Here is a 17,229-nt window from a genome sequence, read left to right on the forward strand (position 1 = left end):
AAAAAAAAAAAATAGATGAGTTGATTTCTCTTTTATTTGCTATTTCTTTTTTTAAATACAGCTTTTGTTTATCATGCTTTGTTTCCCATTTTTAGGGTTGAAATACAATTAAAGTCTATAGACAGATGGCTTTAGCCATGCTAATTACTGTGGTGATCAATTAACTCAGCTGCTGTATAGTACAGAGAAAGCTGTATAAACAACAATCTGGAAATTTTGTCTTTTATGAGAGTTGTAGAAACATCACCTGTCATGTATATAATTTAAGAAATATCCAACTGACCATGTTGTTGTGGTACAATGGGCTTTTTCATTTATTTGAGATCTTTTCACTATACCTCTCTCCTGTCAGAAACCTAATATACATGCAAGCTGCAACGATAGTTAACCCAAATTGTCACCATAAATAAAGTGATTTGCCATATAACTGGCTTCTGGGGTGGCATGGCCAGTGGCTGAAGGTATCAGATCCTCTCTGTTTAGGTGGACTGCCTGCTATTACTCTGTACCCTACAGTTAGAAGTTTCATCTGTCAGAAGTGAATGAGTGTGGATAATATGAAAACTGTTTACTTTCAGAAAGTTTGTATTGTGTCATAGGTATGTGTGTAGTTCCATCAATACCTTCTTTAAAATTAAAGTCTGATATCCACTAATTTTATATATTCATATTAACAGCAACCACAAGGACTTTTGGAAATTCCTAATACAGCTTCTACTCATTTTCTAATAAAATCATCTCCATAGGCTAGAGAGTAACATTAGCTGAGACGGATGGGCAATGTATGCCGAAATCTTGAAGGAATGTTCATTAACTCTAAAGCAGATGCAGAGGGACCGAGAAAAAGACTTACACAGATTTCAATTCGGGCACTGCATAGGCTTTTCCTCATGAACTAAAGTTTGCCTCTTAACTATCAGTCTCTGTACCAGAAACAAACACGAGCATTCCTTCTGTTTGAGCTTGTGTGGTTGCCTGTATGAACACTGGAGCTGGGGAGACTGCTTTTTAAGAAGGCTACACTGTTCCTTCCCTGCACCCATCCTACCATCCTAACCTCATCCACTGGGTTATAGCATCCACAGGGGATTAATAACAAAGAGTAAAATATATGTTTCTGTGAGGAGAAAGGAGTTGAGTGAAGAAGGAGTATGACACCGCAAGGAAAGAATTGTTCCTTCAAAGCCAGGTAGGTAAAATTTAACGATGGCCGTGATCAAATCATTCTTCCAGGCCTCACTCAGTGAACATTCCAAATAGTCTTATTCACTCCCTGCACTCCCTCCCTTCCCCAAACAAGTAACCATTATCTCTTCTAAGCAAGCACAGCATTTTATTTACATATCTATTATTACTCTTATTCATTTCTATTATGTAAACTAATTCAAAGTGCACGAGCATGAGTCTTATCTTCCCTAGTAGATATCTCTTTCTTTGAAGGAGGAAAGTGGCTTCTGTTCATCTTTCAGTCCTCAAAGCCCCTAGTCCACTGACTTGCACATAGGAAGTGGTCATTAAATATTTACTGTGAGAAATTATTAACATGTTTCTGAGTGCATCTCCAAATGGAAGAAAACTTAAACATGTAAATACAAAGCAAATCTATAACTTTTCAAATATATATACTTCTGGGAAATTAATGAAACCAAACAAAGACACTTCCAAAGAATGATATTGTTCTCCACTGACTTCCCAGTAGGAATGACTATACTGGAAGAACATAGAACACAAAAGCATAGAAATCACAAAAAAAATTAGACCTAAATCCAAAACGAATACAAACAGTGGTTTCAAACCTTAGCAGCAACCTCCTGGCAGCAGTGAGAAAGAACTCATAAAGATCTGGGATTTTAGTGCCACTCTCTTACATGGACTTTCATTCAATAAGTAGGTCTATGGTTATTTTGCCAATTGCTCACACATTTCTGGTTATACATCATGATCAAGTCCCTGTGTTAGAGCTTTGGATTTTCAAGGTTGAATAGATAAGAGAGCTGACATCCAAAAAACAAATGGAGTAAATGTCTCATGCAAATAGTTTTAATGAAATAAAGATACATTTTCTAAAATAAAAGTATAAGAAATTTAATAAAGGTGCTGACTTTCAAACCTCTAGTTTTGATTTTTTAGTCTAATATACACTATTGCGCTTGGAGATTAAGGAATATGCTCAGAAATATAGGTCTTTCCTATCAACTACCCTAGAAGAGATAGGTATCTTGAAGGTGCTCAAAGGTAATACTTTATTGATTAATTATTAATGCCTCATGAAACAGCTAATTTTCTCATTTTTGGGACCACATATGGTTACCTAAGTGCAATGATGAATTCATGCAGATTACAAGCATTAAAATTCTGACAAAGAAAATTTATATTGATGTTATTAAAGTGTACTTGGACTTATGAATGGGTCACATTGGTATTTGTAAACTACAGTGATAGTGTTTTTTAAATGAATTGATTACTAGAAGAGTAAACAATACAAAAATTACTATAAGAGTAAACATTACAAAATGATTTGAATGATTTTCCTCAATCAGAGCTCAATTCAAAACACAAGGCTCTATTATCATTACTATTACTGTTTTGTGTTATATAGTTATTCTCCACATAGCAGGAATAGAAAGATAAAAACATTCTTTTTCCAAGGTACATAAGAAACAAGTAACTGTCAATTTACAAAGTCATTAAGTCTCTTTTATCCTGTTTTTAATTTGTTAAGTGAAATTTATTTAATTTATAAATATTTCTCTCACAAATTATAAGTAATTTTCAAACTTTCAATAACAGGCCATGTATCTCACAGATCAGAGTAATTTTTATATCAGTAAGAGATGTGAGGGGACCATAAGGCAGAAAACTGTAGCCGCAAACTTTCTTAAAAATAAGTAAATACACATATATGTGCATTTAGACTTGGAAAGTACATATTTTTAAAAAACCAAAAGTTATCAAGAGATTATGCTATATTACATTATTTTCAACATGCGATATATAACTTAAAATGCATCTCATTTCATGGTACAATGTTAAAACTAACAATTTATAAAATAAAGCAATGAATAAAATGCACCATAAAAATATTCCCTGATAGAAAATGACATAACCTTTTAATGCACTTTCAAAATAATTGAAAACATGTCCTGACTGTGCTCATTCTCTTCTTGTTCCTTTTTCCAAGTGTGGATGCCTGTGCCGTGTGTGTGTGTGTGTGTGTGTGTGTGTGTGTCTTTTGTCCATATTCTCTCTCCTTACAATGAAGAAAAATTATTAGCTAAGTTCCTAGCAGGTTCATACAGACTAAATTCTTAGGTCCTATGAGTTTCTTCACTTACATATCTGCTTACGTATTTATTTAAGAGGAATTATGATGGTGTTTAAGTTTCAAAGACAAGTAATAATAAAACTTTTCATATGAGAAAACACCAAACATACTAATAAAAGTTTGAACTTTCATTAGAGCATTTAAAAAATGTCTATTAAGTAATAAAGAAACAAGTGTTATTTATTTATGACAGTTCTGGAACAATTTATTGTATCATTATAAAGCAAATGGAAGAACAGTGGGGAAATTAGTTGTTTAACCTAAGAATACAGTTTTAAAAATTCTGCATCTTTCCTAAGTTGCACTGAAAATCTCAGGTAATGACGTATTGTCTTAAGTCTTAATTACACTTTATTTTAAAAGTGATATCAGTTACGCAAAGGAAGAAATTCAAACACAGCAAGCTGATACACTTGCTTAACATGTTTTAATTATTGTATGTACTACATAATGACATTTATGCAGCTACTCTTTTTTTTCATAGAAAAGGCATTTATTTTTCTCTGTAAAGCAAGAGGAAGAGATAGTACTTTAAACATCAACTGACTATACTAAGTGGAATCATCAACTATCTGGTTTATTTTTCTGCTTTAACTTCTTATAAAGAGACAGATTATGAAAGGTCTTATTGTAGATTTATTTAAAAAAATAACTTTGGGTTTATTTACTTGGCCAGTATAAAATCAGTGTCATCTTTCCTATTTTCTGGGTATTTAGGCTATACGATGAGAATTGATTTTCCGAGCGATAGCCTGAGAACTTGCAGTAGTCTCACTTATCAAAGAAAGATTCAATTATGTTCCTATATTGTACTTACCAAGGAAGAAAGTAAGAGAATATACTTCACAAAAGACTCCTCAAGAAAAGCTTCAAGAACCTTCAGTTACCTAGATTAGCACACAGAGAGCCCATTTCTCTGTGGTCTGTGCAACAGGGATTTATGGTATAAGAACATTTTATTTTTAGCAGTATTTATATGTACTCCCAATGACCCCAAGTTTATTACATAATCAGAAGGGGTTTTTAATTAAAATTTTGAGGTAAGAGAATTATATATGTGGTAGTTAAATCACTAGTAATGCTGAGTAAAATGAAAGAATCAAATGAAATATAAACAGAAGTTCTAAATATCCCCAGGAGGCTGTGTTTATCTTTTCAGATTCCAGGCTGTTTTGCAACAGAGGTTTAAGGGTGGACGGACTAGAGAATCCGAAGGGTCCCTGCCAATCCCGATATCATTTGATCTGTGGAATGATGAAAGTTAACTGGCCAGACCTTGAAGCTCTTTGCTTTCCATGTCTGTTCTCAGGAAAGGGTAAATTAGTAAAAAGCCCTCAAGTGTAAAATGCTACCTAAAGTAAAGAATTACAGCAAGATGATAAAACACTGCATAGAACTTAATTGTGTTCAGTATCGAGGAAGGCAATGGTAATATATTCAAAAAAGAAACAGCTTCTTTTGATGTGAACCTTGAATTCTTGCTTTGCCAAAAGAAAAAACAAAACAAAACCTTATTCTACAAAAATAACTTAATCCACTGTTTAAGAACACAAAAACAAAAACCCTAGTATTATCTACTTAATTTATTAAAGTTTTAAGAACAAACTGTCCAAAGCTGATTGGGGATCAGGAGAAGGAACATGGAATGTAAACCTCACTGGCTTCTCATCTGTTCCATAGCAGAATAATTTATATGTGACATGTCTCACATCATAACTGTTCCCAAACTCAGGAGAAACCATCGTTGATCTCTGATGAACTTACAGGATGTTAAGAACCACAGAAGAAATTTATTAACAATATTTTTGGGTCAAAGGGCATTCACCTCTATAGACAGTAAAAATTAACTCTAAATAATTCATAATTTTCTATAGGAAATTTAAAATGCTACATTTTTTCCCTCCCTAAATTTCATAAAGTCCTGTACATCATGAAGTGCTGCCTTTTGAGTTAAAGGCTCTAAGTCCAGCCTTCCTCTTCCCAGCATTTGTTTCTCCATTCTGGCCACCCCGATGTGATGGACTTCTTGTCACCATTCTAAGCCAGACTCTTTCTGCAAGCCTTCCCTGACCGACAATCCCTACCATCTTCTTCGTTTGTTCTCCAGATAGTATTAATTTCTCTCACTCTGTGACAGCTTTCGTGGTATTTTTTTAACCCATCGATTTGAATGTGTGCTTATACATGTGTCTTCTTTTAGACTGTGAACTCTTTTAGGAACACAGCCTAATTTTAACATTACTCGTGTGTGTATCCGTAGAACTTAGCACACGCATCACACACCGTGTGTATTTAGTCAGCATTTCCAATATAAGTGAATAAGAATATGGAAACTTTATGATAATTAGGCTCATGAATGTGATACAATCTTTCATCTGAGACAAGCACATGAGAAACAGGAGCCAAAAAACCCCAATTCTTTAGGCTGATGTAATATCCTCCTCTAAGTAATCATACAGGTATTCTGACAAAACTTGAAACAAGGGCGGGGGGCGTGGTATCAGGCACCGGATGCTATCTTTTGGTTCATAATTAGATACACCTGGGAAGATCAAACTAGGGAAGCATGAGCTCTTTACAGTGCAAAATACTTTTTGAAATATAAAGCAAAGGAACTGGTACTCAAGGATTTCTACCCAATTACTATTTGCCCTGAAGGCTCTCTTTACCCTCACTCTGCAAGCCTCCCCCCTGGTGTGTGTGGACTTGGGCGCAGTGCCCTAGGGTCAGGGAGCTAGGCTATCCAGCCTCCAGTGTGGCATCTTGATGCATTTCACACAGAATTGATGTCAAATTGGTCTCCTCAAAGGTTCATCTCACTCATCCATCCAGGGTAATGGCCTATTCCTCTCACCAGCCTCCCATTTTTGAGACTCTTTGTGTTATCCACATACACTCCTTCTTTTACACTCTCCACGTGTTTACACGGGTAAACACGTCCTGTCCATTCTACTCAAGAAACACTTTTACTCTCCAGTGTCAGCTTCAGTCTTCCTTACATTTTCATATTCTAGCAATAGATCTCTCTTTGAGCCACTGAGAATGCATCTACTTGTCCCTTCTGCCACCATATGTGCTCCATAAGATACAAGAAACTCATCCCTTAAGTCAATTAAATAAGAAAACACACAAATACCTGCTTCAAATCTTTTCCATTTCCTTTCCTTTCTCCTTCTTTTCTTATTCCCTTCTTTTTAACATTTTTTGAGGAATCTTGCCTACTGATAATATTTAAATTCCTTAGATTCATATATGACTTTGTAAATTAGATCCAATCATTTTTTTTTAGCTTCATATTCCGCCATTCAAATTCATATATAAATTTCTCCTGTTACATTGAATGTTTCACCTTTCACAGGAAATGATAGGCCTTGTCACGAATTCTTACATTTGTACATGCAATTCTTTTTGTCTGGAGTGACTCTCACCATTTTTCACATGGACAATGCTCATTCTTCAGCATCCTTCAACATCCTTGTCTCCACGACAGCCTCTGTGCTATTGGTTCCCTTAGTATGCTGAACATGTCTCTGCAAAAGCACTTCTCTCCAGCATTATGGTTTACCCATTCACCATCGACTGCTCCCTAGAATGTGAAATCCTCAAGGGTAGGCACCAAGTCTAACCTCTCTCATATAAAGCACATAGCATGACTCTTTCCATGTAGGAAAGAAGCACCCACTGTTTGGGGAATAAGTAAAAGTACAAAGACTACAATTCTCAAATGAACAAAGGGAATGTTTATATGTTGTTTAGGAAGAGTTGAAATCTTTTTCATATTATGGGTTAAATAGGCTTTGGAGGGCTAACCTTGGAACCTAATGGATTGGAGTAATGTTGTTTCTATGGGATTGGCCATTCTAAGTTCCAAACAGCACACATACAAATGGACTTTGGAGCACAACAGGCTGCCTTGAGGTTCCAAGGGGCCAGGCAGCAGGCATTGAGGCTGGCAGGCAGCCCTCACACTGGTGAGCCTCTTTGAGAGGTGAATGAACTTAAACGAAGGTACCCAGTCGTGAGGAGAAGCTGAACCACTAACAGAGACCAGCTCCAAGCACCCAGTGGACGACCAATGCCCTCCGCCCACTTGGCCCTTCTGGGCCCATGCCATGCTGGTCACTGTGTACTGTGTGCGGAGGGACCTCTCCGAGGTGACTTTCTCCCTCCAGGTCAGCCCTGACTTTGAGCTCCACAACTTCCGTGTCCTTTGTGAACTCGAGTCCGGCGTCCCTGTTGAAGAGATCCAGATCATCTACATGGAGCGACTCCTCTCTGACGATCACTGTTCCCTGGGCTCCTATGGCCTCAAAGACGGTGATGTAGTAGTTTTACTTCAGAAGGAGAATGTGGGACCTCGGCCTTCAGCACGAACATCAAGCCTGCCTCAAATAGATTTCAATGGGATAGCCATGCCTGGGACATCCAGCGCACGGCAGCCACACCACCACCAGCAGCATCAGCGTGCACAATCGGCCCAGCAGTCCCGTGGCTTAGGCTCTGGAGAGAAGATGACATCTGCTGAGGGTCTAGACAGCCCCGCTTTGATTCGAAGTATGCTGCTCTCCAATCCCCACGATCTGTCCCTGCTGAAGGAACGCAACCCCCCCTTGGCAGAAGCCCTGCTCAGTGGAAACCTTGAGACATTTTCTCAGGTCCTGATGGAGCAGCAAAGGGAAAACGCCCTGAAAGAGCAAGAGAGGCTTCATCTCTACTCCGCTGACCCATTTGATTTGGAAGCTCAGGCCAAAATAGAAGAAGAAATTCGACAGCAAAACATTGAGGAAAACATGAACATAGCCATGGAAGAGGCTCCAGAGAGTTTCGGACAAGTGGCCATGCTCTATATCAACTGCAAAGTGAATGGACATCCTTTGAAAGCTTTTGTTGATTCAGGTGCCCAGATGACCATTATGAGCCAAGCTTGTGCTGAGAGATGTAATATAATACGGCTGGTGGACCAAAGATGGGCTGGGATTGCTAAAGGAGTGGGTACACAGAGAATTATTGGCCGAGTTCATCTAGCTCAGATTCAAATCGAAGGCGATTTCTTACAATGCTCTTTCTCTATCCTTGAAGAGCAGCCCATGGACATGCTTCTAGGGCTAGATATACTCCGGAGACATCAGTGTTCCATTGACTTGAAGAAAAATGTGCTGGTGATTGGCACTACGGGCACACAGACTCACTTTCTTCCTGAGGGAGAGTTACCCCCATGTGCTAAGCTGGTAAGTGGTACTGGGCGAGAGTCTTCAGACAAGGAAGTAGCAGATGCTGTTAAATATTCTGTCATGGACTCAGGACGAAAAAAGCGTTGAAACAGGATATAATAGGCCACCAAACTGAAGGAGTCTCAGGTTCCGGGAAATTCTAAGACAGGAGCTCACTGGCAATGTAATCATTAAAAACATCAGTAACAACTAAACCTGGCCTTGGACCAAGTTCTCAGATCTATAGCCATGTAAATTGTGATTGCCTGGTCTTGGCCCCTCTTCCATTTCCCTTACCCATAGATCACTGAACCTCATCCTGGGAAGGCTCTTGAGGCTTCGACTGACTTCCAGATAATCAATAAAAGGAAAAGCAGCCTATTCCTTTAGAGACACTGTCCTATCAGATTACAGGGCAGCTTGTCCAAACCAGTCACTGTTTTGCAGAATTCGCTGAAATAAAGCTTTGCTGCAGACCCCACAAGGCATCTACATAAAACTGTTTCAAATCAGCACTAACAATTATTTGTTTCAGAGAAATATATCTATTTTTACAAGCTTTGTGTTCTTTGGGAAAGTTATTAGAAATGTGGGGTCAATTAGACTCTAATACTTATTAATGTCTGTTTTAGACAGCATAAGGACTGATTTCCTCATATTTTATACCTTCCCTTGGACTTCCTTGGAGTCATGTTCACTGCAATCCACCCCTCAAGGCTATTTTTAGCATATTTGAGAAAGTAGATTTTTCTCCTAGGATAGCTTAAATAATTTACTCTTCCTTTGCATTCAGAGAAACCCTGGTTGTAAAATGAAGCCAATTAAGTAGTTGTTTTTTTGTTTTTTAAATAATGGTGCTTCTTGGGAGCATAGTGGTTTTATTATGGTGGAAGTGGGAGGTAGGGGCAAGCAGTGGTCCAGGTCCCTTAATACTCATTTCAACTAGATTATTTTTAAAAGTCTGCTTTCCATATTACACTGCCACACAAATATTGTTTGAAACAAAAAAAAAAAGGTTTCGCTGTTAAAATAACATTTGAAAACTTTTGAATGAGAAGATCTCTAAGGCCTCATCCAGCTCTATCATTCCTCTGACAAAGCTACTCTCCAATGATAGTGGGAAACAGAAGACCCCAGACTTAATTTCAACCCATGGCTAAGACACATGAGAGAAAAGGTTCAGCTGCCTGAGGCCATCAGGGAAAATGTTTCAGGGCAATAACCATCAAGACTGATATTAGAAAGAGCGATGGATTCAAAGTGAACAAATACATGTTCTGATTCCAGCTCTCTATTAATTTAGGCAAATCAGTTCACATATTATACAGCTCAGATTCCTCATCTATAAATTGTCTCAGGGGAGAGCAATTTTCAAGTACAAAGATTATATTACGATCTACGATATCTTTTAAGTTTTTCTATTTTCTCAAAAAGATCTAAAGCCACTCAAAACATTCTCAAAGGCTAGAGAAAACAAAACAAAACAAACTTTCCCTATAGTCACCATATCCCTTCATATCCCTTTCTGGATCTGCTTATTGGTGAGATTAATCATCTTCTTCCCAAAGAGTCACCTTTTCCCCCGCAGTCATCATCAGCTCACCTCTCAGTTTTCCTTTTTCTTATAGGTTTTCCTATGCTCATATTCTACATTTGCATCAAGGCTTAATGTAGCGGAACTGCTAAAAATGACCAATGGAGACTTCTTTTCTATTTTTGTTTCTAATTAAGTATTCGGGACAAATGTAATTAACAAAATAAATAAGTTTAGAGCCAAGTCAAGAATAAGCAATTAAATGCTTGTGAATTGATGGGAACTGATAAATGCATGGATACCTTCGCAGATAAAAATATACGAACTCCTTAAAATCTTCTACTGGACTTGGTATGCTAAAACCAGCCTCACATATATTAGTACCAAAATAGTTATCATTAACCACATTTTACAGATGGGAGATTCAAGGCTCAGAATCAGGAAGCACTGAAATATCCACTAGCTTAGTATCTGTTTTAACTTGTTTTTTACATCAATCTATATTTTAGACTGTGACCCAGTTTCACATCACATCGTATCACATCTCTCCCTCTCTCTCCCTCTCTTTCTCTCTCTCTCTCTCTCTCTCTCTCTCTCTCACACACACACACACATAAATGTGCACACATCTAAAATAACAGGAAATGTTTTATCTTTTCCTAGTATATTTCTTTGAAAAATTATGCTTTATTATTTTCAAAATATGTTAGACATGTCCCACTAACTGTATCCCACAAAAGTATCCTGATCTACAATTTGAAAACATGACTCACCTACCAGGTTGCCCAATTCAAGTCTTTGCTTTCGAATGTCAAGTTTTTTTTCGCTTTATAACCTTCTTTACCTGACACGTTTTAATTCCAGAGACTTGTGGCAAATTTTATTTTATGGAAACTACCAAGATCCTTTCACTGAAAATGACAACACAGCAGCAGTAATCAGAATACACTCAACGATTACTTATTGAACACCCCTGTAATGAGCACCGAGCCAGGATTTTATAAACATGGGAATGAATTAAGTTCCAGTTTTAGACCACGAGGTTGATCACAACCCAGTAGGGGTAAGAGACAATCTTGCCATCGACTAAGAACAAAAAGAGTAGACATGAAATTAGTAATATGTACAAATAAAGGAATGAATTTTAATTTAGGAGTTATTTTTAAAATAAGAAAAAAGCCAGTAAAATGCACTTTCAATGTGTCTAAAATGACTACCACTGATGCTGGAAAAAAAACACTCTCCTCTGAAAGTTCAGGTTGCTAATATACAATTTATAAGTATCCACTATTGAAAATTCACTACCTGGAAAATGATGAACATAACTTCATTTTCTTTCTTCTCATTAGAAATCACGATGAAATAGACTGCATAATGAAAATAACAAGCCATTTAAAAAAACAAAACAAAACATTAAATCCTTGGTTTCACTTAAAGCCTATTTAAATACCCATCTTACTCAAAAGAAAGTTATTATTACTGATTAGCATGTATTTCTAAACTACAGTAATGTATTCTGCTGCAGTTAAACAAGAAGACTGATGTTTGAGATTTAGTAGAGCATATAATTTTAACTTCTTAAAATACTAGGTCACAAAATTTATCTTGTTTCTAGGGGATAATCCACTCTACTAAAGAGAAAAAGACAAATGGATGTCTGCATATATGAATTTATCTTCACTGCAGGTACTAAATGTTGCCTTTTTGAGAGAACACTGCTCTTCTCTAAGAGGGCCATTTGCTGACTTCCAACATTCCATAGAGAAACACTTGAGTAAATAATAGGAGAGTGATCTGGGATTCACACAGGAAACTGTTGGTGAAGATGTTAATAATCAATGGGAACATTCTTTGAGGTTAACAGTGGCCTGGAAAACCAAAGAAGAGGAACAATGGTAAAGAGAAGTAGAGGAGAAAGGGATACAAAGTAAAAGAAACCTAAAAGCTTGGGTTACTTTAATCAATTCTCTCTGGGTTTAAAGCTGTTTTATAAAATGCGTAGGGAATGAGATGAAGGATTAGCTACCATCCCACAACACTTTATTCATCATTGTCAAGTTACCTAAAAACAAAATTATTTTCACTTGAGCGCCTAAGTCAAGCTTGCTTTTGCATGTCTGGGTCTGTCTGTTACATCTCAGAATTTCTAAGGGTCTGTTATCAGAAAATTGGGGTTTGCAGTCCTGCTGTGCCTTCTGTGATTTCCTCACAGGTTCCATTTAACAGGCTGTTGAGATGGGCACACCTGGGAGTAGCTTTGTTTCTTGTCACTGCACTGTTTGTGTTCTGATGATTGCTTTCTCTCTCTCTCTCTCTTTTTTTTTTTTTTTTTTTTGAGAAAGACTTTAATGAATCCAAGTTTTCTATACTTTTAATCAGTAAGGCTTATTTTAAGAACATCGTCAGAAAGATCACATAATAATTTCTCCCTTGTTAAAGCTCACAGGAGACGACATGGGCCTGCTCCAGATGAAGGTGAAGTGTATCTTTTCCTTCTGTTAACTGATATATTTATTGATGCTGTTTCCACATAAAATAGATGATTACCAACATAAGCATATTCCAGGTAATCACTTAAATCTATCAAATTCTTACCCTATAACAGCAATCACCATTCTAAAATCTCTACCAGCACTTTACGACAAGGACCCCTTGAGATAAAGAGGGAAATTAATTTAAAATTACATTAATTCATATGTTCTCCTTCTAAACTCATGTCATATCTAGGGATTCAGTTAGTTTATCAGTCAAAAAGTATCAGTGGTTTGCATTCAATACACTTTTTCAAGAGTCTTGTCACTGTCCTATGTCATGCAGAGAGACAAGAAAATGTAAGTTATAGTCTTTTCTTTTAAAAAACTTAAAGGTCCAGTTAGAAAAACTAGAAAAAATACAATGTAAACAGTTCAGAAATAATATTTAATTCCGTGTTATATCATGAAATGCTATAGAATATAAGTTCAGGGGAATTAACTCATGCTTCCCATTTGAGATGCTAGCTTCAACACTGCACGATATATTGGACAAAATTTTATTGAGCATCTATAATATGTCAGGCATTGTTTTAGGTGCTGAATTTTCTTAATGCAGCAACAATTTTCTAGTGCTCGACTGGTACTATGAGCTGCAGCCAGGCATATAGGAGAATCTGTCACTTTCTCAAAGATGAGTCATTCAAGATCCCTTTGAAACTAACCAAACTAGAGTTCGCATATCCCATATTCTCAGGCTAAACTTAAAGGTGAAGTTTGTGGTCTGTTTCTGCCTTGACCTACAGTGGCACCATGCTTAAGCTGTTTCCTCTTATGGGCTTAAATTGGGAGCATAGTTCAGCAATTGTAAACAAATACTTCCCTCACAAAATAAATGGAAAGAGTTTGAGATCTGCACTATGGCTGGACAACCAGTAATACTGGTATAAGAAATAACTACTAGAGACAATCAATTTGATAGGACATTTGTCACATACTTAAACTCTAGGGGATTAAAAAAAAAAAAAGGGTTCTCATGGACAACAAAATACCAACCAGATGGCAATTATATAAACGTTTGGGCATCTGGAAAACCTGGAATGGGGCCCAAAATTACTAATAAAAATCTAATAAGTGTTGGGCCTTTCTGGAGTGGTCATACTCTTGTTCAGAGTTATATTTTTAGTCCTTACTATTTATGTCAGGCCAGCAGTACCTACTTAATAAATAAGATTAATGAGAAAATGAGAAATAATAAATAATATATAAGATAAATATCTTATTTATCTTAATAAGATAAATGAGAAAATGGACAAAGTTCCATGTTATTAATAAGCTGACATAGAGAAAGTGTGGAGTTTTGTTTAACTTAGTTTTCATATAAAATATATAAGATAAAACGAAATATCTACATAGTAAGATTATCTTTGTATAATTAGAATAAATATGTTCTTGGTTAACAACATGACTGATAATTACTTGTACAGATTTAAATGTAAGTGACCTAAGAAATAAACCCTTAAGGTGTTTTTAATCTGATACAGTTGTCAATTTTCAGGGTAATTTAACTAGTATTTGCAGTGCCAAGTCATCCCAGTTTTTCTGAGCTTGTTCTGGTTTTAAAACTGATAGCCCAGTGTCCTGGCAACTCCATCAGTCCTAGGCAAACTGGAACAGTTGGTCACCCTAAAATGTTAGAAGTAGATTTTTAATTTAAAGCACATAGACATGCTGTGGGCAGCTTTAAACAAGCTGCAAATGTAATAGGCCTGAATGATCAATGATGCAAGTTTCAGTATATGACCAAATATTGAAAGTAGAATGTCCCAATCTATTTCACATAGGAGAAATAACCCCATTTAAACTTATTCATCACATATTTCTAGGCTGAAGTTAACCATCTAAAAAATTATAAGAAAACCACATTTAAAAAGAAACGCTAAAATAATTTAATGAATGAACCCTATAGTTTTTTTTCAACATAATCTACAGTATAACTAAAGTTGATAAAACTGCTTTAATTTTCAATACTCCTTGGAAGTGGTATATATTTATGCAATTAAAAAAATAAAATAGAAATTTACCTTAGAAAATGGGGTTGTGGGGTACTAAAAATAAATATTTCAATTATCTATAAACTTGGATTAGCCCGAAAAAGCACTGATAGATTGAGTTTAAGTCTTTAAGTAAATCCTAGGTTTTGACATTTTAGGAAAATACTTGAACAAAGGAGCAGAAACGTCAGAAAGCAGCACAAATAAGTAATTACGTTACCTTCACTTTTATTTTATGTTGTCATGGAGCTGTTGGAAGGTCAAGATGCAATGAAGAGGATGGAAGGTAGGATTACACGATGGGAAGCAGTAAAAGACAAGCAGGTTTTTGATAAAGAGTTGCGCTTATAGACTGCAGATGATACCCAGAAGCAACAGCTTTGCTGAGCATATGATTGAGGAATGAAGGAAACATGGAGGGCCCCTGATTCTTCAGTGCAAAGCTGTGCAGAGTCAGGCTGCTGGAAGGTAAGAAGAGGGAGATATAACCGGATTATGATGTTGCCATGGGAGCAGAGATCTGAGAAGGTTCTAAGGAAAAACAGGCCAGCCCCTAACGTCCAGTGTGTCAAATATTTTGAAGTAAAACAAAATGGCAAAGTGAAGGACTGTAAAACCTGTGACAACATAACTGAGTGAAATGCTCCTCTCCCAGACTCTACTCTAATCCCAGCCTGCCTTTCACCTTTGGCCTTCAGGCTAATAGCTAGTGCTATTGATATGCTAATTAAGTAGAAACATTTTGCTTGAGACTTGAGTGTTTTGCAAAAACAGCCCCTTCTCAGAAGGTGTCTCTCTTAACGAGGTGGGGAAATAAATACAAAATATTGACTGTTTAGCAAAGATTTACAGGAGCCTCAAGATCAGACTCAGATCAGTGGAGGTCAACAGACTGACCAAGGGGAACAATGAGATTTAAAGATTTTGCACTCTTTCTTGGATCCTAGTCTGCACCTAGCTGTCCAGTGGTCCTCACCCATCTCTTGCCCCACCCTTCCTCTCTTCCCCTGACATAAAAGATGCCCGAATTGGGGGCACTCATAAGATGAATCTGTGGAAGCATTAAATCTCCTTATCTTCTAGAGCTAGGGCCTTCTCGATCAATAAACCTTTCCTTATTCCGTACTCTGACATTTCGAATATTGGACTTTGAAGCGTCGGGCTCACGACCCTTGAACTGGTAACAACAATAGTAGCTTCCATAGAATTGAGGGAGGGTAGCATGAAGAAACTAATGACATCAATGGAACATCAGAAACATATGAAAGACTACTTTTCTTATCAGTTCACTGCTTAATAACTTCACTTTTAGCCCATCTCATCAAGAATTTAGAATTAAATGAGATTAAGAAAACTTTTAGATAAACATACGGGAGCTGGTGCTATAAGCTTCATTCAATCAGAAATAATTGCATAAAGTTAAAGCAACAGATGGGCAGTTAGAGTAAAACGAAGATATTCGCTGTTCAAACACTGCCAACTGCCATCACTTGTTCTCCAAAGAAGGAATTGACAGAAACCAATCTCATTGATCTGCCATAAGCTATAGCAGTTTATGTCCCCATATGGCAAGGTCTCTAATGTCAAAGCCTCATTGTATAATGAATGGCTCAAGTCTGGGCTGGAAGTGTCTTTGTGAATCCAAAAAACTAAAATTGTGCTTGCTCTTTTTCTCTAAGTGGTCGATAAGTAAGAAATCGGTTTAAGTTTTGTGAAAAACGCAAAACCTTCCCATGCTCTCCAACTGCTTTCGGTGATTCAGGTTAAATCATTTTTTACTTTAAGTGTCTTAGCCAAAATCCCAAGAATAGTAAGAATATACTTTTAAATTCTTTCTGCTTTTGAAAAACATCCCAAACTTATTTCAGGTTGTAGCTAAGTGCTATAACAGCACATGTAGAAGTTTCAAATTTCCATTTGCACTATAACTTTCCATAGTTTTGTGAAGGTCTAAAAATTTGGCAGCCAATTAAATTTGTGAGTTTTAAGTCCTACAGGAAGTTCAGAGAATGGGTTAGTGATTCATGATTCTTTAGTTGAGATGCTATAAGGAACTGGGGAAGGTGATTGGTCAGATTAAAGGCATTATGTCAAAAGTAAATTTGACAGTGACTAAGAAGCTGACTTATTTTAGACTACCAAGATACAAATAAATAATCTAAACATTTTTTAGAGGACTATAGAGATTCCAGGACTCCATATGTAATATCGCATCAGTAAAAACCTGTATTTCTTTTATAGGAATATTTTCCATATCTTATTTGGCTATATTTTAATAACTTGATACTTTTAAAAACAGAGGCATTTGAAAGCTCTATTCCTAGGAGAACCTGTCTTCATTTTGAGGGTGGCATAACTGACCCAGAGGAATCTGACCAACTCGGTAGAAAATACAACTCTAAATAGAAAATATTAAGGGACAAATTTCTTAAGAACATTTAAAAATTGATAGGAGCAAACAGGTAAAAGCTAAATGTTAGAACACCAATTCTGTTACTCATTTATTTTTCTATCTTTTTCCTTGAATGAATAGAGCTAGTTTTTTTTTTTTTTTTTAACTTATCATTAGTTCATCCTTGTTCCCTCTATGGCATCTGTGTAACCAGAAAGGTCTTAACACAAACCAACCTAATTG

General features: G+C 36.6%; 2 protein-coding genes across 3 annotated transcripts in view; one reads left to right on the forward strand and one right to left on the reverse strand.

Annotated features, from left to right (window-relative positions):
* The window catches only part of PDGFD (platelet derived growth factor D), a 230,860-nt gene that overhangs the window by 104,746 nt on the left and 108,885 nt on the right, over positions 1 to 17,229 (reverse strand). The window lies entirely within an intron of this gene.
* DDI1 (DNA damage inducible 1 homolog 1) lies at positions 7,438 to 8,643 on the forward strand. Its single transcript, XM_011368110.1, has one exon. It carries the CDS (start codon positions 7,438 to 7,440, stop codon positions 8,641 to 8,643), a length of 1,206 nt encoding a protein of 401 aa, XP_011366412.1.

This window comes from Pteropus vampyrus, unplaced genomic scaffold, assembly GCF_000151845.1.
Source record: "Pteropus vampyrus isolate Shadow unplaced genomic scaffold, Pvam_2.0 Scaffold139, whole genome shotgun sequence".
NCBI lineage: Eukaryota > Metazoa > Chordata > Mammalia > Chiroptera > Pteropodidae > Pteropus > Pteropus vampyrus.

Bases quoted from the DNA above. Each gene is read 5' to 3' on its own strand.
- DDI1 (XM_011368110.1), top strand. From the start codon at position 7,438: ATGCTGGTCACTGTGTACTGTGTGCGGAGGGACCTCTCCGAGGTGACT.